General features: G+C 37.9%; 1 protein-coding gene across 2 annotated transcripts in view; it reads left to right on the plus strand.

The window, feature by feature from the left end:
* NKAIN2 (sodium/potassium transporting ATPase interacting 2) overlaps window positions 1–26,918 on the plus strand; it is a 568,958-nt gene that overhangs the window by 232,247 nt on the left and 309,793 nt on the right. For both annotated transcript variants that reach the window (XM_075498664.1, XM_075498665.1), the window contains exon 2: window positions 24,575–24,712. In XM_075498664.1, the coding sequence (XP_075354779.1) occupies window positions 24,575–24,712 (138 nt within the window). The remainder of the gene's footprint in view (window positions 1–24,574; window positions 24,713–26,918) is intronic.

A 26,918-nucleotide genomic window follows, 5' to 3' on the forward strand; every position in this document is an offset into this window, starting at 1 on the left:
TAATTGTGGATCGTTTATTGATTTCACTAGATCCTTGTTGTTTAATGTTGGTATTTAGAAATTTGATTTTATTATGGATTTAATTATTATGAGATACATATTTATTTTTTATATTTCATGTCTTGTTTTGTATTTAAAAGTCCTCTCTTCCCTTTTAGAATATCTTAATAGTCTTTTTTTTTTCCCCACATGAATTTTTATCACGTACAGTGTGACTAAATTTAAGGTGCTGTAATCCTTAATATTATTATTTTTTTGATGAATGAGTGCTTAAATTTTCAACCTTAGCACCATATGATTATTAGTTCTTTTATCACAGAAATAGATAATTAATTATGGTTAGTCTTCAAGGACCACTTTTATTCGCTTCGATCTTTTTGCTAATAGTTCACTAGTGAATAGTTTTGCTAATCGTTGTTGGATGTGTACAATATTTTTTTCAGGCTTGTTTTCCTTGAGGAATCCATTTCTTTTCCAAAGTATTCTTGTTATTGGGAATACGTTCTTTAATATTCTGCTTAAATTTTTCCTGTTGTACCCACAGGCTATTATTCCTCCTTCCTGTGTTCATACATACTTTTTCTTTTTCTTATGTTGTTAGCTTGAATGTATTTATAGACTGCAATCATGATTTTTCTTTTTGTGGATTATAAAGTTACGTTTTGCACCCTTGGCTCATTTTTCTCATTCTCCTCACTCAATAACATCTTTTTTCTGCTCCTCTTCTTATTTTCTCATGTTTTTCTATGTCCTCCTTACACTGAAGAGCCAAGAATACGAGATTTATGAAGTAAGAGTGAACAAGGAAAAACAGACACAATTATAGTTATGAAGACACACCCTCTGTCAGTAAGGACCTAAAAATTTATTCTTTTTATGGCAGTCATATGATTATGTACTCGCTCTGTATTAGAAATAAAATCCCCTGCATGCCTGGGATAGAGACACATTCTCTCCCCATTTTCTGTCTCTTGTCATCAGGTGTCCCATTTCCTCGATTAGTGACTAATAATCACTCGGCTGTTATATAATGAGGTGAGGGCTGCCACCAAATCCACAGTTACTTTAGCCTTCCTGCCAAGATTTTTACTAGAGGTGGCTGAACTGCTGTAGTTTGTGCTGAATTCTTGGGTATTTATGCCCTGAACACTGCCATAGGACCAGGCGCTTCATGGGATTTAGGCACCTGGTTTGCAAGTCTGAAATGGACTGAGCCAAGAGAGAGGCATGGATTCACTCACCTCTGCAAAGATTATTTGGGCACTCAGTATATATCACAGTAGAAATTCAGCTGTCTGGGCAGTTTTATTCAAGAAGGTGTAGGCACTTTCAGCCTTTCAGACTTACTTTTTTTGTATTGTGCTTATAGACTTAGGGCAAAACCCAGTCTAGTCTTTTAGATGCCTAATATTAACGTCCACCACACATCAAAACTTTAGGTGTCTATCTCAGGTGTCCGTATAGTCAGAAGTTAAGTAGCATCTCTAGCTGACAGAACAACTACCTAAATTCCTTACAAAGTAGGTGGCAACAGGCCGATACCTCTGAAGCCTTGGAGTGTTGGTATGGATGCTTTAGCCTGCCTAATGTGAGTGTTTTCTCTGTTTTGATCATACTTAGACTCAGCCAGCTGCAGAAGGCAGCATGGGTTGCTTAAGCTAATTTTCTGCCTCTTGTGCATGGTGTTTATGAACCCAGTAAGAAATGTTAGTCACCTCCTGGCTACCCTCCTTGCATTGCCACCTTTTCTTTGCCATATAGCTTCAGCAGGAGACAGAGAGTTCTTAAGTTCAGGATTCCACTGAATGGGCCTGCTCCATGTAGCACAGTTTTGGAAAAACACCAAAGGCTGTACGCAGCTTAGAATGAGCGTTGGCCGCTTTCTGGATCAGTGCTTAACCACTAAGCTGTTAAACAAGTGATAAGCTCCAAATCCATCTTTTTTAATGGAATTTAAACAGACTTCAGGTCTGTCTGCCTGATTCTGGATCATAATGGAGCTTTTGGTAAGAAATGTCTTCTCCCCTGCCTTTTGAGGCAATTCTGAGCATACACAGATGAGTAAACAGGGTAGGACAACCTGGTTACTTTAACGACCTTCAGAATTAGTCTGCTGGAAAGCAGATTTGTTGGAACGCGGTTTGGGGACCACATATGGGGACCACATCCTTAGAATACTAAGCACGGTCTTCTTAATTCAGAAAAAAAGAAAATTATTTACAATTCTGTGAATCTGTACTATAACAAATGTTTGAAAAATCTAGAAACTTTGGGCAAAATCCTCAGCCTGATGTTAAGGCTGCTCTGCTCTATTTTGTTTTAAAAAGTCATTTGCAACACTTGTTTGGCAAATGGAGAGTTCGTCTTGTGTGTGACATTCTTGTACATGTTTTTAAGCAGCAGGGATCTCGGGCTGTCAGAATGGTCTATAGGCATAAGTGTTTCTCACTAAGGGCATTGGCATTATTCCAGCCATCTGTGCTAGAATAAATTGCATCCAGTATGACTTTTTAAAATCGGTATGCTTTTTGCTGTTTTGGTTATGTTTGACTGAATATTTTATTTGAGAAGTGTCCATCAATAAGTATTGGCCAATCAGCACAAGCTGCTATTCTCCTCAGGAAAGCTTGGTCTGGTTCAGGTTTCAAGCTGGAGTAGATGTAAAAATGAAGTTTAATAATGAACTCTTACAGAATCAGAATTGTATTCAGAATGTATTGTTATGGAGGAGGTAGGAAGAGGGAAACTGCAAGACAAGCAATCCAAAACCAATTTAATAATCCCAGTGGTTTAGTATAAGCTCATTCAAATGACAGAGCATCTTTTAAGGGATATAAATTAACATTGTACATGAAATTTTGAATTCTGTCTGAGGTGCAAACCTTGTTTTCATCTGCTTAGTATAGCCTTCTGAAGCATAAAGCAGTTTCCATAAAGTGTCCTTGAAAAGTCACTCAGAAAAATTTACCATCATAACAACAGTACATACAGAAAAAAAAAAATTAAAAAGAAAGAAAACAAAGAACTTCTCAATGGAAACCAAGGCTGACGGAGGGAAATGAGTTTGGCACAGGGATAGTTTATCTAGAGTGGCAAGGGGAGGAGGAATGAAATTGGAGTGATATAGCTTGGCAAGTGCTTGTCCCTCCAGGACTCTGAACAAGAGGTATTTGCCTCTAGATGACAGGTTTAAAAAGCCTGCTGACATTCTTTAATATTTCTTAAAGCATTATCATCCTCCCTTACACAACAGTTACAGTCTCAGAAACAGAAGAAAACTTGCACATAAGGTGCTTTCAGTTCTCTGATGGAACTTCTATATATAGCTTATATGTACACAAGATAATGTAATGTATTGGATTTGGTCAATGCTACCTAAAACTCACTTAATGTACTTCATACATGCATTTCCTGTATTTTTTAATTGCTTACATTATTTTTTCCTAATATACTATTTTCCCTAAAATAATACCGTAATTTTGCAAAGTGATGGCTAGGCGAAGAGGAAAGACACTGAGTTAGTGGCATCATTGAGGGCAAGTCTGCAAGACTGCAAGGGAATTTAATAGCTATCAGTTCTTTGATCTCCTTGATGGCCACAGTGTACATGCACCCCTCAGTGCATATGTGACTCAGAACCACCATGGCGTAATCTCGTCTTTTCCTCAGGTTGTTGCTGGGAGCCCTGGGAGAGGGGACATACGAAGTGTATATGAGGCTTGAGGGTTATCATTAGTATCTGGACGTATTGCTGGACAATCAGAAGGTCATGAAGGACAGGACAAAGAGCAAGGCTATTGTGGCAGTGGTGGTTTAAGGATGGTGGTTTAGATGACCTGCCTGTCACTACGGTTGGTCAGATTTAATGCCTACATATCAATCCTTTTGCTCCAGGTCAGAGAAGTTATATTGAAATACCTGGCTTTGACTAGGGCAGCAGTGTGTCACAAAGAAACCTGGTCTGTAAGTGTCAATGCAGCAATGGGCTGAAGGATGTATCAATTCACCTTCTGTGCTTGCTAAAGCAGCAGGTTAGGCCTGCTTTAGAAAACTCCAAGATAGGGATGTTTTGGTTACCCTTTTTCAAACCTATGCAGTAAAACAAAGTAGATCTTATGGATTAGGAGACTATTTCTGAAATGCTTGGCTGAAGGCTTACCAAAGGTTCATTGGCACCAAAGTACAATTACACAATGACCTTATTTCAACAAAGATTATTAAAAAGTTGACATTTTTACTTTATGCATAGTGTATACCAGAGAAAAAAACATAAGCCTTCCCTTTTTTTTTTCCTGAGTTCTATATCTGTTGATCACAGGAAGAATTCAGAATTGAAAACTGTTTTCATGATGTGTCATTCCAAACCATTAATCCTTTTTTTCACTGTGAGGTATTTTCTCCATCAGTGAAGGGGAAAAAAATTTTAAAAAATCTCTTCTCTTCACAAGAAAAGCAAGACAACAGGCTTTCTTCTGTTCCCTTCTCAGATGTTAGGTTAATTTTGTTGTTCCATTTTCAGGAGGAGCAGAGACAATAACATCCACAGTATGAGAATTACAATTATCCTCATTCTTACAGGTCTGCAAGTTGTTAGAGTGATCTGTATCCAGAGAAATAAACTATAAAACCTATTCAGAAAATCTTTTACCAAAGGAGCTATTTCAAATCCAGAAACTTCAGTCTGTAAAGAAAAGCACCACAAGATTATCTAATTGTTATGCTACAGATTTCTTTTTATCTCAGCTCTTTCATCAGTTTGTGAGTTTGCTTTTTTGTTGTTTTGTAACAGTACCATTTTCAATCTCTTCTTGTCTTTTCTCCTTGAAGACTAATACTCATCCACAGTTTGACCTTTTGCCAAAGAGCTTTGTAGTCCATAAACCCTTTTCTCTCCTCCTACTTTCTCCAGAGTGATAGCTCTCTGGGAAATGTATTGCTTCCTTCCCAGGCTATCAGAACTACTCCAATCAGGGACCCCCACTCCTTACTAGACATATGGCAGGTGCTGCAGGCATTTGAACAGGAATGTGCTTCACCCTATTGACAGTTTCTTGGTTTGGCACGTGGGAATGATCATTGATTTATCTCATTCAGTGTTCTGATTCTGGCAGTGGCTTATAAAACACAATGCCAAAAGGGAGATCATACACATGGCACCTGAACAATTGGGTTATTCTGAGTGAAGTAGGATGAATTGATTCTTTCAACCGGAATGTGAATTTTTTTTTCAATTACTTTCTTAACTGGTCTATCTATGACTGCAGCATGCCTGAGAGTCCCTTGTCTGGAATTCCTTTGTCTGAAATAGAAAAGATGAAGCGCTGGCCCTGTGTGGTGACATAGGGTATTCTGGAGAAAGCCAGATATGAGATACAGGGTGAGATTCAAACAGAGCCCGTCCTCCACGCACGGCGCAAAGAGTAGAGCGTCCTTGTCAGAGTCCTTCGCAATCACAGCATTGGTATGAAAAGCACTTTTGGCCAATTAGGTAAGAAAGATCACCAGTGCTTAGTATCACGTTGAAATTCATTGCAGGTAGGAGAGATTAAAGAAAGGAAGCGTCCAGATCCCTCTTTCTTTGGGATATGTTTAAAGGTACAAGGCTTTATCTGTAATAAAATATCTGACCAGAACAAAAATGCCGTTAGCTGTTAGCGTGTCTGTGTTTAAAAACATTTCATGATTTCATACAGCTGTACTTAAAAAGATATCCAAAACCAGACTAATAATTTGTGAGCATTGCACACAGTAATCACATATGGATTTTTCTGATTGCAAATTGAAGGTTGTTTTATGTTTACATACAAGTCAGATTTTGATTTTGGCTTTTTTTCTGTGATTTAATCTTGTCATTTGGGGCCTTTAGGAGATAACATGGCATCATGTTTTCAAATGTCAGAGCCAGAGGTATTTTTTTTAGCTGGAGTTTTTTTCAAGGGCGGGGAGAGATGGGCTTAGGACTTGACTAATTAAAAGTGATTTGTTTTCATGATCTGGATGAAGTGTTTTTGCCAGATGCCTAAGATACCTCTGAGATTCAGGCAGAATTTTGTCGCATCATCCAGGAAATCCTTATCAAAACACAGCTTGGATCTCTGGCGGCACTGGGTGTATGGTTTGATAAGTGAGTCCTATTTTCTTGTCCGCACACCAGTCCTTTGTAGCAGAGGGCATTTATTAAGGAAACAGATGGGGAAACATCAGTTATCTTTTGTGCCTTCTGTTTTCTATAAAGGCCAGCAAGACAAGGCAAGCTCAACCAAAATAATTGAAGGCTTCGTAGAATAAGTCAGGTAAGTCAGGGGAGAATAGATTCACTACAGCTCCAGTAGCAGTATAGTTCCTGATAAAACAAAGTGTTTTCCAAGTAGGTTAGTAAAACAGCTCAAATTTTGAAAAGCCATAGATCTTATTTTTCAAATAAATTTTGATCAATTAAATTATACTGATACAGGCTGTTGTGCTAAGTATACACGTAACTGGTATAAACCAATTCTGAACAAAGGGTATTTAAAAATTGAGGGCCTCAGAGGTGGTGAACCACCACCTGCAGTTTTTATGGACTTCCACAGAAATGGTCAATAATTATAAAAATCCTAAGAAAGTTATCTTTAATCAGAATCATCATCATTAAGAGCAATATTTTTGGTCCAACAAATAGCTTCTATAGTAGTAACTCAGGGATAATGTGTTTATGTTTCTCTTAGTTTTGTGGCAGGTTGACCATGGCTGGCTGCCAGACACTCACCCTGCTGTCCTCACTCCCCTTCCTCAACAGGACAGGGGCAGAAAATAAGATGAAAAAGCTCATGGGTCAAGATAAAGGCAGGGAGATCATTCACCAATTACTGTCATGGACAAAACAGACTCAACTTGGGGAAAAATTAACTTAATTTATTGCCAATTAAAATGGATTTGGACGGTGAGAAACAAAAACTAAACACTTCCCCCCACACACCCTGTTTCCCAGGCTTGCCTTTGCTCTTTCATTCCCAACTCCTCTACCTCCCCACCCGAGTGGCGCAGGGGGATGGGGAATGGGGGCTTGGGGTCAGTCCATGACAGCTTCTCTCTGCTGCTCCTTCCTCCTCATGCTGTTCCCCTGCTCCAGCCCAGCCCCTCCAGGGACTGCAGGGGAATCTCTTGCTCAGGCACCCGGAGCTGCTACTCCTCCCCTCCTTTTGGTCTCACCCTGGGGCTCGCAGGGCTGTTTCTCACACTTTTTTCCCCTCACTCATTGCTCCCGGGCAGTGTTTTGCCCTTCCTTACACACGCACTCCCCAAGGTGCCGCCATCTTGGCTGCTGGGCTCAGTCGTGCCCTGTGGTGGGGCCGTTGGTGCCGGCTGGAACCGGCTGTGTCCGGCACGGGGCAGCCCCGGCCTCTCCTCACAGAGGCCGCCCTGCAGCCCCCCGCTGCCAGCACCTGGGCACCTGCACCCAGCACAGGTTTACAACTAAAATGTGAGTTAAATACTGGAATGGAGACAATATGACTTAGAGACGATTTCTTTCATCTGAGCTTTGTTCATGGCTGGGCTTCATACTTCTAATAACTATGAAGTTTTTATTTTTGTTCACTAATGAGAAATTTCTTAATTTATAGTGTTGAATTAAATAAATAAAATGGTAATCACCAAAATCTGAGGTGATTTCTCATAAAAATCCTTCTGAGAAAAATATCAAGGAAAGTGAATGGTACAGGTTAATAAGACTTCTCTCTGTTTTTTGAGACAGTCTCCACTATATACACGCATGGAATTACCATCATTTAGTTTGATTTAGTAATCAAATACTGCCCTAGCAGGTATTGCACAATTACACACACTTGTGTTAGGGAATAGGCCGCAAAACAGGCTCTGGAAGGAGGACATGGCGTTCCTCAGCTGTACCTACTGCCACCGGTGAAGGACAGAGCGAGGAGCGCAGTGACATGGAGAAACAGCAGGTTAAGAAACAATGAAAATGAGAAATATCACATTAATATACACGATAACACCATAACTTTCTCTTTCTTTTTAACAATTTCTTAACACTATCTCAAATGTTTGTGCAAAAATTTAATGATAATTTTCTACAGTGTGTGTATTATTTTGACTATGTTGAAATATCTGATGATCTTATCCCTCATGCAAAATTACTAGCTTGCCTGCTGCAGTAGTCATAATATCTAGGTACAAGTAGAATTATTTTTCTTGTTGCCTACATTAATGACTCAAATGGTTAAAAAACACAGAGGTAAAAAGCTCAGATTTGTAAGTCCATATTAGGCATGTACATAAGTAACCTTTTTTCCAAGTACTAAGTGTCTACCTGGTTCAGCTTACATCCATGTTTGCTGGCTTTAAATAACAGGAAAAGAAGGTTGATTCCCTACCTTATTACTTTCTGTGCCCAGATCTCTGTCTTTTTTAATCATTACCTGTTTACCATTGGTATCACTGTTTCTTTCCAAGGCAATTAAATTGTCATATCATAGCTACAATAGTGCAGTTTATCCATAGACTTCTGATACCAACTAGCTGCATACTGCTTGCGTTTTCTGTTGTCTCTAGTCATTTCCCTTTGTGGATTCATAACAAGAAGAAAGTGCTGTAATCATGATTTGGAGGTCTTTTAAAAATAATCTTTTTTATTTTTATTTTTTCTTTTTCTAAGAAGATATGTCTTGGGTAGCATAATGTAACTGTAGAAGGTAAAGGAGCCTAGAACTCATAGCTACCTGCATCTCAAGGAATGTGTGCAAAGTCCTAGCTAGATGATACAGGGAGAAAACTCCCTTATCCAACCTGCTTGCCACCATCATTGGCATAAAAATAAATGGCTCACAGAATTCATGTTCTGTGGCCCACAGCAAATAGATTGCTAGTTTAAGTATGGAAAGCTTCAAGGTGGAGATGAGGTGTATAGGAAGACTTATAAGGCTAGTTAGCGACAAAGTCTTGTGTGCCTTGCCCAGCACTCATTATTTCAGTTACCTCTGCTCTTTTCAAAGCAGAACTTGAATTTCTTATGTTTAGCGTAAGCTATACATCATTACCCAAAATTGCTACATTTTACCACTAGTGCCACCTTCACCTTCTATTTTATAACTTAATAAGGGGTAGCTTTTTTACTGGCCGCCATTCAGTGGTTGGCAGGTGGCTGATGAAGCACTCAGTATAGTTTTCCATCTGCTGTTCCATCCTTCCTATCCAAGCTTTGTAGGGCATGTATTTTCTCCTCAAACATTACACTTTAAGCTTGCAAAAGACTTTTTCTGTTTTGTGCTCCAGCTTGCATGATGTTGCACTAATCTGCCATATCTGAGTGATATTTTTTCATTAGAAAATACACTTGGTGATTTGTTCTTGTTGCAGTGACAGTTTTGAATGGGGTTGTATCCTGTAGCAGTTACCAGATGTGTCACCTCTTGGTGCCATGCCAGCTAGTGTTCATCCCATTAAAGGGCTACTTAAAATAAGGAAGTGTTCATATTTTGGATGCGTTTAAAGCATCAGGAACACCATCACCTTATTATTAATGTACCTCATCGTCTTACATTTTTTCATGGCATACGTTATTAGACCCAGGTAATAAAACAGGTAACAGATGTTTATTAGAAACAGATAGATGACTCTCTTCTGGTTCTTGATAATAAAAGGAAAGTGCCACCTAACAGTTGTCTTCAGTGCAAACAAAGGCTATGTACTTCACTGGTTAAGGCTCTCAGCAGGACTGAGGACGTCAGCTATTCCCCATGCTGGAGTATTCAGCTGTTGTTTGGGTGAATTTTGGTAGGTCTCTCTCCTTCTCGTTCTTCAGGTCCTTATTTTTAAAATGACAATAGTGGTGTTTCATGTCCTTCTGCAAGAGTCTTTGGATAAAAGGCACAGTAACAGACTTCCAGGTTTATTTATTTATTTATTTAGGCTTGCCAATGACCACAGAACAGCAGAACAATTGAAGAGGAATAGCTGAGTAGGATCAGCACAGTAATACCTATCCCAGGATAGACAAAAGTTACCCGTCCCAAAGGATGGATAAATCCAAACTGGGCCCAGGGTTTCTTGTAGTCTCACTTTATCCACGAATACTTGACTTGTGCCTCAGTTTTGCCCACCCTCTTTACCCCCCTCTGTCTTGACATGTAAATGGAGCCTTTTACAATATTTTTCAAAATTTTTGAACTAGTGTTGGTCAACATCAAGGTTATGTAACATGCAATGAGATTAAAATGGAAAGAAATGGATAAGGAGTTGTAAATAAAGGAAGTTATTTCATTTTATGATCTCCTAATTCTTGGTCTTTCCCACTAACTACTAGAGAGCAGCTTTTTACAGGACCTGAGAAGAGATTACTGTCCTGCAGTGTTACTGAAATGTAAAGGGGGGATGTCTCTGAAATGATAGTATTTAAAAGTAATTTTATAAATAAATTTAGGCAGTATGATTTTAGATCATATTGGTTTTGTTCCTGACCCAATTTAAATCTTAACACTTTCAAAAGTCTGAAGGCATAATATTCTGTGACTTAAGCATAAGTATACATATGCTTGTATGCTGTCAATGGTCATAATTTTAATATGATTTGTGATTTTGCAGTAATTTCATTGCAATTTAAATTGAAAAAGGCTGTAAGCTGCCTCAAATGGAAGATAAAAAAGCCTTATTAGATGAGAACAAAAGATCATCTAAGCACAGAAACTTGCCTCAAGAGGCAACCACTAGCAGTTGCCTAGTGAACATTGCAGGACCCTGTACAGCATGGCCATTCCTTCAATTTACCCTCTCAGGTTTCAGCAATCGGTAATTATGAGAATTCTTAAACCAAATGCTGTGGCGAGACCATTGTTTTCAACTGCTATCAATGGACTAATTTTCCATAAAATTCTCTAATTTTTTTCTGTCTAAAACACAAAAGCCTATGGCAATATTTTTCCCAGTTTCATTATATTCACCCTGTGAAAAAATACTTGCTCTCTTTTTGTTTTCATTTTTTCTCACATCATTGCAGCTGACTGCCTCTATGGCTAGTACTAGGAGAAATAATAAAACTTGTTCCCTACTTATTTGCTTTATATCATCCTTGATTTTAAAGACTTTTTCATATCCCCCTACAGCGCGCTCTACTGACTTCAAGAGTCCTAATTGGTTTAGTCTGTCCTCAGTAGAAATCCTCGGCTGTTCTGATCATCCCTGTTATATTTCTTTGTACTTTTTCCAGGTACTCTATCTAATAGTGCAGATCTCTGTTTCATTGCCCACTCTTTCCTAAGGATTTCTAACATTTGGGTTTTGTTCATCATCAAGCTGACATTTTGTGCTAACTCTCTGGAATAATTTTGTAATTTCCTGAGTAGTAATAGTTAATTTAGAACCATTCACTGTGTATGGTAACTATTCTTTCCCAGGGAAGTACATCATTGTGCATTTATCAGGAATTTATTTCATCTGCCATTTTGATGCCTAGTCATTCAGTGTTGTGATATGCTTTGCAACAATTTGCTGTCAATTTTAATATTGTCTACCTTGCAGATTTTGAATAGTCAGAAAACTTCAGTACTTCCATACATAACCTCTTCTTACAGCATGCTTTCTTCAAGTGTTCAGCACTGCTGAAGCTTTATGAAAGAACAGATATACTGGGAAGGTTTGGTCACTGATTCTTAACGTCCTTCAACAAAAGTAGTGTTGATTCTCTCACAACAAATTATATTCATCAAGATGTTTTCCCAATCTAACCTAATTGTAGTCTGCAACATAGGAAGAGAAGAAACTGGTTGAATAGCATTTGATCAGATGTATACTCCGTCACACTGACTGTTGATAGCACATTAGCTAGTGTCATCTCTGGTTCTTGATCTCCTTTTACAAGGGTGGAAGAGAAAATCCGGTGTATAATAATGCTGAAAACTAATATTTCCTTTAAAGACTTTTCACCTTACAGATTAAACTGATACACAGAATAACATATTCAGAAACATTTAAATAAGATAGGAACTTAATAATTAGAGAAAGTTAATGAAATCTACAGTTCCAAGTGACTTTGCCTTGAAATCAGGATTTAAATACTGCCTAGATGTGTTACCCGGAGATTAAAAGATTTTGTCTGAACCCCATGGGGAATCTGTCAATCCCTGGAACAGCATACAGCCTGACAGTTTATTCGTGGACTATCTTCTGTATCAATTGATTTAGTAATAATTATAACTCTTTTAGATTAAACGAGTGGATCAGATTCAGTTTGTCTCACCTGGGTACCTGCACTTAGTCAGACCAGATGTCTCTCTGGAGGCCTTGAGAGACACATTCGTTCATTGAGTATATCAGAAATTTGGTGAAGGTTCAATACCTAAAACGTAGACAGAAGTTAGGGACCTAAATTAGGTAGATTGGACCTCGTCTCTGCTTTCTAAATAGAAGTTATGACTGTGATAGGCCAGTGTCTTCTTTCCTAGGAAAGCAGTGTAACTACATAGGGAAGGTTCATTTGCTCAGCTGTAAGGGTTTTACGTCCACATATGTGGTGAAACTGACTTCTGGGCAGGGGATGAAGGAAGAGACTTGATCGCAGTTTAGCAACATTCACTACAGCAGGGAAGGCAGTTTCACCTAGGGGAGGGCAGCTATGCAGGAAGCAGTTGTTCCTACCTGAGCTTCTCACAAAGCAAGGACATGAACATCACTCCAAACATATCATAGACACTGACAACCATTGGCAGCTCTGGGCAGAAATCTGCTGGCACTTTGGTTAGTTGCCTACAATAGAAAGCTGTCTTTACTCTGGAGTTTTACATTGTAGCATGATTTTCTTTGTATAGTGAGATAAATTCAGGGAAAATTTGATGACTCCTGTTTTTTCTTCATATTTTCCCAGATGTGCACAAGCTTTATCTATTCCTTTCTTCTCTCCAATGTAGAAGTACCTGTCAATAGCAGGGCATTTTGAATGGGCATTGATCCTTTCTTTCCTTGGCTGCAGTAACAGAGCAGCAGGGGTGAAAAAGGTTGACTTTGCTTCGGTTATTTTTCTCTGCTCAGAAAGAAGGCAGTTCTCATTAACCTAAGTTCCTTTTCCACCTCACTATACTATTTGCCAGGGAGGTCAGTTGCCTGCATCTTCACTGTAAATGGAGTTCTAATCAGTATGTCATTGGGCTAGAGGTAAACCACAGGGTAAACCATTACCCCAGTCAAAACAGTGCCATGCAACACAAAGCAGGAACCAGCAGGTGCAGCATTCATTGCATAAAGGTATGCTCTTGGTTTAGCAGAGAAGCAGCATGCACAATATCAGATTATCTTTTCTTGAGTTAAAAATACTCTCTCTAGAGGGGTCACCTATACCACTAAGAAATGTGCGGACATTTGATGTTATGTAAATGTTATTTTTTTCTATTGTTTCATTAATAATAGGAGTCCACTTTGAAGAAGACATTGGAGTTACCCTCAAATAATTGTATTAAAAGCTACTGCCTAGCAAGGGTTAGAAAGTCAGTAGCTCTGCATCATTTAAAACACTAACTAATATGATTATAGGAAAAAAGCTCCACTGTTTGATTTTTTACAATCTTGTGTAAGATAGCATACATTATGATATTAAATTGAACACTGTTAGCCTTTCTCTCCTAATCTAATCCACACTAAATTGGTCAAAAACAATTATAAACACCTCTTTTTTGACAGGTTATGATTGGATAGTTGATTGTTTTTTGTATAATTTGAGGAGGTCATTTACTAACAAGACAGAGCATTTAAAATGGCTAGATTCAAGCAGCTAACCTAAAATTGTCAGGGTTTTTTTTTTTTTTTTTTTTTTTTCTAGGCACTGTAGAAGAGTCTGGCTCAGGCAGGACTTAATTTGCCTTTCATAGTCTATCACAAGGCTCATGATTATTTCTTACAACAAAATATTCAGTGCAACAAATTAGTGGATTCTGCTATGTTGGTTGGGCTGCATTCCAATTCCTGCCTTAGTGATGCTGGCTGCCTTCAGCACTGCCAGCACAATAATTATTGCTGAGTTTTCTAGACCTCATCAAACCAGCAAGGTGATCACCCCCTTGGAACTGCTGGGGATATGAGGTATGGAAAAGTGGAAAGAAATTGCTGCAACTCTGTGCTATCATGCCAGCAAGTGCCACTTGAATGATGGCAGCTATTGGCAGGGGCAGGGCTCTGCTGGAGGAGAGCTTGCAGCAGTTCTAGATTATAGCTTTTGCTGCTTCCAAGGAGAATTGCTGTGGGCACTGAATTAAAGGAAGCAAATTGGGAGGTGGCAAAAACGAAGATTTGAAGGCAAATGTGGAAGGGGAGATGATGATTTGTGACAATGAAACAATTTTTTTTTTTTTTTTTTACTATATGTGACTGGCTTTTTTATGAAGCAAAAAACTTCCACAAACACCATAATGTCAGCTTATGCAGGTTTGTTAGGCAGCTCTCTCCAGCCTTCATTACATAATTAAGGTACCAACTGGTGTCAGCAAACTGATGTCATTCTTGTTCCAATCCAGAGAAGTATACTACTATTTATCAGTATTTTACCATATAAAGTACAGAAGCAAAAAAAATCTTGTTTTACATATTTAACAATATTGTCATCATCAAAATACCTGCTGAGAGCCTGCTACTGTGCTTGAGTGCCAATTTTGGATAAACAAATGGGTTTAATCCAGGACACTCAACACTAACCTTTACACAAAATAAGCATCAGTAAAAATCAAAGTTTAGCCTCAAATTAGCTGATGTAAATTATCTCCGTGTTAATCAGAGAAACATTATCGACTGCAGTAAACATTTATACAAATAAGAAGGCCCATTATATCCCCCTTTAGTATCTCTGTTTCCTTTCCTGTTTCTCCCTTTTGTTTGAACATTTTAATTTTGATCCAACTACATTTTGTTTTCTGGACAATCTACTCGCATGGAAGTGTAATATTTTGACACTGTTCTCGTCACTGGGATACAGTGGCACCTATTAGTTCACTATGGAATATAGCAAGCATTCGTCACATGTGTTTAGTCTTTTGTCAGAGCTTTGCATCTATCCTTTTCCTTGTCCCTCACATTTTTAACTTTTCAGTCTTAACATACTGGGAGTAGAGCTTTGTGATTCACAACCTCTTAAGCCAGAACTTTCTTATAGTACTCAATTTTTCACTATTTGTTACCTTGTAGGTTGATAAGGCTTGGCTGCAAACAGATAATATTTCAGAAACAATGTACTTGAGATATTTGTATGCATACGTGAATTGGCATACTAAAAAGAGGTCAACATGCAGCATTAGTACATTAGTCATTACAGACTAGCTTTTTATTCATTACATTTGTCATCAGGGCTAGGGAAAAGGAATGGCCAGTCTGCCTCTTAATTTTATTATAGCTTTAATGTTGGAAGAGGCAAGAGAATGAGACTAACCTGTACTGCTTACTTATATTACAGAGGCTGTGCTTGCCAGGAGCAGGTGATGGGTTTTGAATTTCTTTAAAACAGAAAGCTTAGGGTCCCACTCATTTAAACATATAGTTTCATAAAACCAGAAAAAACTTCATGTTTTCCTTGAAATGTTTAATCGGATCTTTTTGAGGGCAGTGTCTGACTGACTCACTCTAGCTGTCCACAGAGCTTGGAATGGGGACACCTACCGCAATTGCCCAATGACCTAAGGTTTTCCTGTAATGACTATGACAGCATAAGAGTGTTTCATATGCTGCCTTTTTTCCTTATAATCATCTTCCAAAGCAGATTGAATACAAATAGAGACATATTGAAAATTGCTGCAAATTGACTGGTTCTAATCAATGATTCTTGAGTTGAATCAACACTCTTGAACTGGCCTATGAGAATACTCCATTTTCTTTACAAAAAAAAAGCTTCACCTTTAGGACAGAAATTTCTATTTGTGGAATTGGGTTGTAGACAACAATTGGTGTTCCCCAGCTGTGGTTGAATTTAAAGGTGCTGGACCTGGGACACTGGGCATCTGGAAGATGAGATCTGAGATCTTGTGCTTGTCCCTGGGACTCTGGTGCAGAGAGCAGATGACAATTCTGACTCTTAAGGTAGCCACGTTGCAGAGAAGATGCATTGCTGCCTTCGGCACTACTTGGAGTTCCCTAAGGACTAATGGCTTTATACACTGATAATAGGCAAAGTTTAGCAGCTACAAACTTTTCTGACTAACTGATGTCAATTATCTCTCTTCTGTAAAGTGGTCTGCATAGTTTAAATGTCGGTTTTCAGGTTATGCCAAGACATGAAAATGTAGCAGGTGCTTCAGATATGCTATATAAGAAAAACGAATATTCCAGCAGGAGTGTATTAAGAGAGAGATTTCTGTAAGGTCAGACAAAGTCAGTATCCTGCTTATCCAGGTTTAGTTGTGGAATGAGTGACTACAAAGCAAGGAGCCCTCTGTGCCTTACTGTTCTGAAATGGATTAGTTGTCGTTCTCTCTTGCTTTCTGGACACTCTTACATGTCTGAATACAAGTAAAACCACCATAGTGATTCTAGATTGGCTATTTTCACTTGATATAGTCCTCTGATACCAAATGCCCGGTTCTTATTATCACAGGACTCAGTCCTGATGTGATAGTGAGTGACCCCTGCCAATACCACTCAAAATTATTTGGCTAATGAAATTTCTTATAGGTGTGCCTTTCCTGCTGAGGAGTAGAGACTAATTTTTTGTTGTTGTTAGAAGGTAATTTTTTCCAGGTATTAGGCCACATTCTACTTTTGGCTGAAGAAACATACACAGAAGATAGTTTTACTACCTCAAGTTAAGATACCCTAGATATATCCGCTTGTCAGCTCCAGAACAGTATTATCACATCTTTGTTGAGTTTACAAATGTAATATACTGTAATTTGAATCACTGTGTAGAAACTAGTTGTATCTTTGTGAATGAAAACAAGACCTGTTTTATTGTCAAATATTTCCATAAAGACAGAAACGATTTGAAAGTATTAGATAAGGCTAATCTTTCTGAATGCTCTCTGAATGCTTGATTTTGCCTTCAGGCTTTACTGCAGGCAAATTCAGATTGTGCAATTATAAAATATTATTAAAACGTAATTCAAAAGTATTTTTATGCTCAGAACTGGCTCAAGGCTTCTCAGTAGCATCAGTAAAATTGAATTTTACCACCTTAAAGATGAGGTGTGGGAGCCAGCACTTCGATTCTCTTGCTAGCAGAAGGATGAGAAGGGGAGAGAGAGAGAGAGGAATAGGGCTAGGGCAGAGAGGTGGAAGGGAACCCCTGAGAGATCAGTCTTGATCTTCCCCTTGTGAATTGTGGAACTGGAGAAGATGGGGTTGAGTATGTTGGCAGTGTTTAAACCTATTCCTACCAGTGGTCACTAACCCATCTATCATGATCCTTCCTTTGGCCACAGTCACAGCTAGCCTGTGTCTGCAGACCTTTGACATAAACAAAATAGGCATCAAGCCCAAGACCATGCTCATGACCTACCGAACATCGTACCAGGTAGTCATATGAAGCTAACAATAGAGAGCACTGCCTCCAGTAAATGCTAGTGGTTTTGTTAATCCTTGATCCTGTCATAAGCTTGCACCAGTAAACTGGCCGAGCTTTTGTAGCAGGGTCCTGTAGCTGGGGCAGGCACTATGTTGCTGTACTGCTTCCAGGCCTGAGCTGGCACGCCAAGAGATGTCAGCTGTGTCTGCCCTGCGCTGTCTAGTTTCAGAAGCACTGTGGGAAGAGGCAGCCCTCACATCTCTGCCCCTGTGATACAGGCCTGCACTCACCAATTCCGTAAAACTGGCCTTCTAAAATTAAAAATCACATCTAAGCAAGTATATTAAACTGTTCTTAAATATTCTATATTTGTTAATACAGATATTTTTTTCTTGTGTATGCAGCTAGCTCATCTGATTTTGAATGTTCCTAAAAAACACATGGGCAGGTTTTACTAAATGCTTATTACACTCCTAGCTGGGACCTGACAACTGAGTATTTTGTTTTATAACATTATCTTGGTTTTAAGGTAAAAATGAACCTCATAACTTGACCCAATTTATCAGTCTGAGTCTGAACCACTTTTGTGCACATTCTATCCTTACCTTCCTGGATTAGGTGGAGTGCAAATATGTCTTATTAAAATAATGCACAAATTGCTATTATAAATATTAATGAACAGGAAATAAAATAATTTATAGGGATTAAAACTCTTAGCACCTCTAAGTTATTATTACTTAAGTTCATCCTGTAGCTGAAATACTAACTTCATGATATTTAGCCTTATGGATAGAACAGTTTACGTGAGATTGATTTTTCAAATTTTCTTTCAGGCATGCAAAAGGATGTGGTTCTGATACATATCTCAATCTTGTTACTGTTGGCCAGACAGAATTAAGAAACTCTGTAGTCTTAAAACATACACACATGCACACACACAAAAAAAAATTTCTGTAACATGATGTTAAGATTTGCGATCTAAATTGTAGCATGAACTTAAGACCCCGACCCTTTTAAGCTCGTCATTGGGATTCAAGCATGCAGTTGTTTATAAAACTTTGCTCTGAAGACAAATGAATGAATTGAAATACTCTTCTGGTTTCAAGAGTATTGAAATCTACTATGCCTCACAAATTATGAATTTGTGTTGTTGTTTTAAGTTCTTAGCAAAGGTGAATTTGGTCTTGTACAGTAAAAAAATCTGTAGACATCTGAGACACAATTATCTCTACAGCTCTGTGTAGCTATATAAAAAGTTGCCGTGAATTCAAGTATTTGCTCCAGGTTTCAAAATTTTACATGTCTTAAGTGCAACACTTATTTAATTAGGTTTTTATCATAATTCTAGCAATATGGCTCCTGTAAGGTTATTCTAAAAATAATTTTGGGAAGCAGTATTAAAAATACCACATCAGTCAATGTAAAATTAGGGACTTCCCCCATTTTTTTCCCATAATTTATCTCTTTCATGGATATCGGTGTTTCATAACTTGCGTGGAGAAAGTATTTTGCAAGAATAGAACTTGTTGATCAAGCATTTTGCCAGCAATTTCCTCTTTTTTTCTGCCTGCTCACACAGGAGGTGATTCTTTCAGGGAAGTACTTGGAAGACAGGGTTTTGATTTTGTTATTGTTTGAGTCACTGGGTCTCCATGTATGTATGGTGGAGTCTAAATGTTTATAAATCGTGAATATAATACCCTGCAGATATGTTCAGTGCACAGTAAATTATTTTTATTTAAACCAGCTGTCAGCCTCACCAGCTCAGCTTTAGCTAGAATCTTTCTTATTTTCATGTCATGAGTAATAATAACTGAAGTGTTATTTAGATAACAGTTCTGCTTTTCATTACTACATAACAGAAAACCTACTGTAGAAAGCTTGTATTTACCAGTTTTTTATTATTACTATGTTCAGTTAGAGAAGGCAGCAGCTGAGACTTAGAATACACTTCTGTACCCGTGGAGAGCCCTGTTGTCCTCAGTAGGTCACAGCAGAAATCCACTTGTACACAATATGATGCAGGGATGTGGTCCTACACAGGATTTTTAAAAACTGTGATTACCTTCTTATCAAGTGCGGTGAAGGCCTATTCCTTCTCTCAGCAGCATCAAACGGATTAAGGACAGGGGCTTAGTATTATATATGTGATTCCTTTAAGGAACCAATGGACAAGTGGAAACTAATTCTTTCTTGATTTTAACTTGAATTACCTGTGCTTGTGATGGGTTTTATTAGATGTGCTGAGAACACCATTGTTTCCACAGCTCTTCACAGAACTTCATTTTAGTTTTGCCTTTCTTCTTACAAAAAACATTAAAATCTTTTTTTCTTTCCCTGCTGTCTTGCAGTAAAGGACTTGACTCACATACACATGCACGCTTGCAGATGTGTAGGTGTATTTTGTATGGATTTGACTTTCAAAATATTATTCTGTTTTTCTGCTGGATAACTGTGGAGAATTCGTTGAGTAACTGGGCCCTGTATCTCAGGATACTATCTGAAAGTTTGATGAAAAATTAAATTAACCTCTCTAAGGAATGGCACAAATATATGCATTCTGCCTCAAAATGATGGAAGTGCTGGGGGAGGGTTAGCTGGGGATGTTGTATGTGATGCAGGTAGGCTTTAGCATTAGAATTCTTTCATAAGCCACAGGCCTAAAATACTTGCATTTATTGGGCTCTTTTTAACTTCCTATGCCATAGAACCAAGAACTGAAAGTCGTTAAAAAACTATATGTCTAACTTAAAAACACAAGCAAATGATTAGAAGCTGTGGGCATCTGATGCAACACAATTGAGCTGAGGGGACTTAATGAGTTACTGATTAGAGCTTAATTTCTATAGCTCATTCTTAGCCTGCACCAGTCATGATATAAACCACGGCTGCTTAATTCTCCTTCACTGCGATTTAAGCTAATACTCTCTTCTTCCTTTGGAGTGAACTGAGAGCCTCTTACCAGGGCTCAGCTGGTGAGTCCATCAGTTGAGCGTGACCCTGTCCCAGGCTCCAGCATACTGGGTGCCTCTGTGCTGTGTGTGCTGTCAAAGGGCCCTGGCTGGTGGGGACCGTACATACGCGCTTGAATGTGTGTGTCTGTGTGCCCTTTAATTTATTTCAATGCAAAGTTTTGATTCTGTATCATTGTGAAGTAGTCGTGGTTGAGTTTCTTCTCAAGGAGGTTTCCGAGGAGAGGCACTTTGTCATTTTCCATTTTGGAGTTTGTGTTATAAATCATCTTTTGACTGGTTTCTCCTTTGTGGTTCCTGTCTGAAATTTTAGTCCAATCATACACTTTAAGAATCATCTCAAAATGGTTTTCTTATCCTCTGGAAATTCAATTCTTAGATCCCCAAAGGTCAGTAACACTGTTAACCTATTAACAACCAGCCTCTGACAAGAATCTGGAAATAGTTTGAGCTATTCCAGCTTGACAGTATACAGGCTGATTTTATTTTGTATTTATTTTTAAAACAGTTAGCAGAAGTCTGGAAAAAAATAATGCATTAGTAAAAATGTTTCACTGTAATTATACTTAACTCTTCTATAATTTTATCAGTGATTACATAAGATAACCTGTCTATGATATTTTATTTATCTGGAAGCCTACAAAGACGATGTGAAGGATGTTTATTTTCTGACATTAGGAACTGACCCTCCATAACCCTACATTTTGGGTTCACTGCATTATTAAAATGGAGTTGAATTTAAACTTATTTTTCTTTTCTTACCATAGTGTACTTTTTCATCCAAAGCATCCATTTTTCCTCTTTCCTGTTCTCATTTTAAACTCTTGTTTCCAGAAGAAGAAGAAAGAAAATGGACAATTCTTTGTCTATTCCTAAACTTTAAAGACTAGTATTTCTTTGTTAGACCTTTTCTTTTCTCCCTGTAATGTCCTTGAAACATCATTAAACATTTGAAGCTGGTGGATATGATTTGGAGAAAGAAGTGCAGCTGTTTAACCAAAAATGTTAAGTTTTTAAAGTAAAGGGAAAAAAAATCTTTCAAAATCAGGTCTATATTTTCTCTTGCTATGTAAGGAAATCCCTTATGATTCTGGCATCCATGGAAGAGGAGGAAGCTACATAATACTGTTTTTAATAGATTTTTTCAGTACTTTGTCCTACTTTTCACTTCTCCCCTTTTAGAAACACAGATCTAATGAGATTTTTTTTTGAGTAACTGCATGTAGTAAGTCCATATTGTTTTTCTGTTTGTTTGTGGGTTGTTTTTATTTTCTCTCCACCTTCATCTCTTCAGGAAGTGGGAATAAAGATCTAGTTCTGTCCTATATTTTCCATTTGATAAATCTGCTATGCACCTTGCTGTGGTAGTCTCATCTTCTAAGAAACAGCAGCTGCATTTCTGCAGCATTTTATCTCTGCACAGCCTACCAGAACACTGCCATTTCACATATCCAGCAGTCCCCACACACGGCTGATTCCTTGGAGTGACAAGAGAAAGTCTAGTAGCAAGTCTGCCTATGGCAAACGTGAGGTAGATGCACAAGGACAGAGGTGGTGCAGACTCGTCTGCTTGTTCTGCACAGCCAATATTTACACACTGCTTTGTGTGCCATATTTTCAAGTAGGTCCCCCCACCTGAAGTTTCAACATGGCCACGAAATCTGAGGGAGTGGTTGCTTGGTACTGAAGAAATTGCTAGTCATCAAAAAAAAAAAAGTACATTGGCATGTGGGAAGTGAAGATTCGCACAGAATAGCCATTTATCCAGCACAGCACCATAAACAAGTTTGGTGGAACTACCGCGTCTTTCACCAAAAAAAACCCCAAACAAACAAAACAAAACATGCTTGATGCATGATAGTGCAGTTTCCTTTTAACCTAAAGGTGCAGCAGGAATATTAGATTTTCTACTTTTTTATATAATTAACTACCGTGCTGCAATTTTCCTTTATAATTGGCACACTTAACTGTATGATTTCCTACTGGTTGAATGATTTGCATCATCCTTTGTATTTTTTTGCTTGCTGAATCCCTACTGTTACTATACTAGAAGCTTGTACAGTCTAGACTCTTTTTTCGACTGCTTTGCTATTGTCATTTACTCTTTGTTCAGCTGATGAAAATAAGAGCTCTGTGCTCAGAGTGAGCATTTTCCCTTTGTTACCTGTTTAACAGCACTTTAGGTGTAGCAGGTCTTTTGCTGATACCCCTAATAGACTTCATGCAGACCTACATAACACCACTTTATGCCACACGTTGGTCTTTTTTATATAAATGACTATGTCAATAGTCAAGGAAATATTTCTTAATGATAAACTTAGAAGCATAGGATGTCTGAGATTTCATGAAGTTCCTAATACAGCTTGGCTTTCCTTTTCTTTCTTCATCACATTTTCACCATTAGAGTATTACATCTTGGGATTCTGGGAACCCTTCTATGATGCTGCTTTGCTAGGGAAAGTTGTAGGATAGCACAAATGAGTTCATTAAGCTCTTGGATGATGTAGGACTAGAATCTGTTTCTGACAATAAATTTGTAAAATAAAATGCTGGGTAAAATACCAAGACTGGCTATAAGCTGGATGCATTGTGTGAAGGAAATCTTTGTTGTAGAGAGGAATTCAGTGGTTGACATGAAACCCTGAACATTCAAATTCAAAATGATATGGCTGACAAACTTCCCCAGAGTTATTTTGAGAAACCCTATCTTAAAGTTCAACATATGCCAGTAAGTACTATATAATTAACACTCTTTACATTTGCAATGCTGGTGTAAGTGTAGGCCGTCTTTTTAATAGCAAGTTTTCTTACTTAATTTCAAAAAGAAAGTGTTGGTGTGGCAGTGGACTGCAGCATGAAAATTGAAAAACTCTCCCATAACTATATCATGCAAGAACAGTGGTGAAGAGTAGTTAATTATTCATTTAGTATTTGATCTCAAAAGGTGTTATTTTTTAAATGAATGGAGTGTGTGGTAGATATACCTAATTCAATTAATCCACAGTGTAATATAAACTGAGTAAATAGTCACCTGTCATTAATGAAACTTTATAAAGAAACAGCCTGCTTTTTCTTCTTCCTTTTGTGTGTGTGATGCTGGCATTGTTGTTGTTGTCATTATTTTTTTATTATTATTTTATTTTTATTATTCACATTTTCATTAAACTCTATTCAATGTTCCAGTTAGTGTAATTATTGGAATGATGTCCAAGAAACTCCTTACACTTTCTGTTTAAATTCACTTCACCATTACAGTGCCTTCTAATATTCACGTCAATATTATTTTTATCAAAACATGCAATTCTGCCTATGGGTTGGGGTGCAGTGCTGTGTTTTGATATAATGTCTGAACACCAATTAAAGGGCACTTGCTGTTTGAATTCTGAAATTATTTCTACTGATACTGTTAGAAATGCAGTTTTTCTACTTTCTGATCTATCTGCTTGGAATGTTGTTGCTTGAAAACAGTCATCAACAGCCCAAGATTGTCCCTTAATTTACTTTTTAAAATTAAGTGTCTAGAGTCTTGGGTAACAGCTTATACTTCAGCTGATGTTTGTGACAGTGGGAGGAGGTAAACTAGAGTCATTATCGGTAGAACCAGGTCAAAAAGTTGCATGCATTTAGTTATGGGTAAAAGCCCACTGACAGGATACCTGGGGATAGAGGGAAGAGAAAAATTCAAAAGGCAGGGAAATAACGGAAGTAAAGAGAGAGGACTAGGCTGAAAGATGGTATTTGTGAATGGAAGCAAAGTAGCTGAGAAGATCTCATAAGCCTGCCACTTATTTTCAGCACCGATATCCTAGAACATTATAGCATTTGCTGGTGTATATAACAAAATGATTTGTGTTTCTCCTCCTGCAAACATACCATCCTAGTGAACAGTTTAGTATCTCAGTAGAATTGCCCACATGAATATTTTAGCTAACTGAATATAACTCAGTAAACTGTCAGTGAGAAATGTGGCTTTTATTAAAACAAGAAGGTGAAACATTGCAAACTCATTTCATTTTACTGCTGACAGAAGTATGTTTTTAACTCAGGGCAACTATCTTGGGTATGGGAAGGGGAAATGCCCTAATAGATGTTTTCTGGTCTGTTCTAATCTGTTTATGCTTTTGCTTTTTAATCATAGGTTTCTGTGCTCGAGAGGCAGATATTTGACTTCCTTGGTTATCAGTGGGCACCCATCCTGGCAAATTTTATACACATTATTATAGTCATTCTTGGCTTATTTGGAACCATCCAGTATAGACCTCGTTACATAACAGGAGTGAGTATTTAATTTTATTTACTTATTCTGATGTGCATGTAAAAAAAAAAAAAAAAGAGGTGTTCCAAACTCTATTGCTTATAAATCAAATAGAAATCTTATCTTGTTTTAACTTTCTTCTGTAATATTTTATGTTTCCTTATTATGCTTTTGAGACACCTGCAATAATTAAGTGGTAACAACCTACAAAAGTTGAAAGTCAATATAATCACAAATTACATGACAATATGAACTTTCAAGAAGTGAAGTCAGTTTAAAGAATTACAGCATCCTCAGAATTACAGGGATTTAGAGCTAGAATAAATGCTAGCCATAACTTCCTAGATACACTGGACCTCCCCAACAGATCCATGATTTATTATAGTTACTCATTATTGTTATTAGCCATCATTGCTGCAGTGCGTATCTGTTATGTATATCCCTCCTAGAAATTAGAGTCCAAGTTGAAAATGAAGTATGAGGATAAGGTAAGAAATGCAGGTTTGATGGTTATGGACTGAGGGCACCAGAATAAAAGTAAGGATTTGGATCTTTATATTTTTAATCCATTTCTTTTCCTTATTCAGCTACCCCTCATACACATACTCAATATTGCTGTACTCTCTGGTACAATACAGTATTAATGAAATCCTCATTTCATACTCTGGGTTTGTTCTTTTCCCCATTTGTAGGCCTATGAAGACAGAACAACAAATCTGAAAGCTGTCGTTCAGAACACCTTTTGTTAGAAATAGATTTGCATAACAATATTTCTATCAAAATTGACTGCTAATTCAGTTAAAGCTTGTATACTTTTCAGAGACAGACAGCAGTCGAAAAGATTTGCCCGTACACAATCATATTTTCACGTCAAATGAAAATAACTCCACTGAATCTGTACCCACTTCTGCAAAGTCTGTTTCCTCTTACACTGTTCCCTCATATACCAGTAATCACTCAGGAGATAGAAAGATTTTGCTTGTACCCCTGTGCTACCATCCATATTGCAGTAGTGTGATGCTAAAAGTAATACATTAGCATTTGTGTCTGTGTTTCTATCTCTGTGATTTCCTACATGCAGAAAATGTGTGTCCACATGTATAATGTCTTTATGCATGCACACAATTTACTATATTCCAAAACACATATTATCAACATTGAAAAATATATTGCAAGCCTTCAATATTTAGTCACAACTCTGGGAGTCACACGAATGTGAACAGGAGTTTTCTTCTTCCATTTCTAGTGCTTTGACCAGTACAAAAGTCTTGAAAATAAAAAATCAAAATTCAGTGAAGTGTCAGTTAAATAGAAAGAGTAAAAGGTTCCATTGCAAGACTATTGCAAGGCATAAAAATGAGCATGAGCATAAAATGCTTAGCTGAGCTAAACAAGAAAGCTAGATTTAAATGGCCTTTTCAACAGGAGTACAGACAATTACCTGCTACAATGATGAGTGCATTGTGAATGGGGAGGAATACCAGCCTTATAAATAGGTACCATTCACATGAGTTTCTGGATTATACTGTTTGTGCCACACCATCCTACTAATTTTCACACATATCTTTTCTTAGAGCTCCCCCTCACCCTCACTGTGTAGCCCGTCTGGCTTTCTCAGTTTGCCTCCCTGCATCCTCTCATTGAACTGGATAGAACCAATCTAAGACCTAATTGTTTGTCTTGCTCAGATTTTATAATAGACACCTGAATCTGTCATCTATCACAGACGGTTTAGATAAGGAAACGATGAAACTTTCATCCTTCATTTGGTTGGATCAACAGAGAAGTGCTGTGATTTTTTCATTTCTACTGCTGCTCTCTTTGAAGAGCATCTAAAGTCAGGGTGAGGGAAATGATACTGATCACTGGAGGCAGAGATAAGGGAAGTGCATCCTTTTCTTCAGTTCTACTGGGCCCAGAATAGGCATCTTGTTGAAGCTGGGCAAAACTCAGTGGTGTCATATGACATCAGGGTTAAAGTTATGAGTTCAAAGGCAAGAAGAAAGACAACAGCCTATAAGCCTGCAAGGGTGTAGCTATGAGGTTTTCAGGTGAGTGGATGTAAATACTCAGACTTCAATAGATTCTGCAAGGGTCAATCTATCTTGAGTGGACCCTATAGGACCCTTAATCCACAGTCACATTAGTACCTCAAGTATAGCTTGCTTCAACAAGACTACAATAAATTTCCTTTTTACTGTGCATGCTTCGTAAAGAATATCACAAA

The sequence above is a fragment of the Mycteria americana genome, chromosome 3 (genome assembly GCF_035582795.1).
Source record: "Mycteria americana isolate JAX WOST 10 ecotype Jacksonville Zoo and Gardens chromosome 3, USCA_MyAme_1.0, whole genome shotgun sequence".
NCBI lineage: Eukaryota > Metazoa > Chordata > Aves > Ciconiiformes > Ciconiidae > Mycteria > Mycteria americana.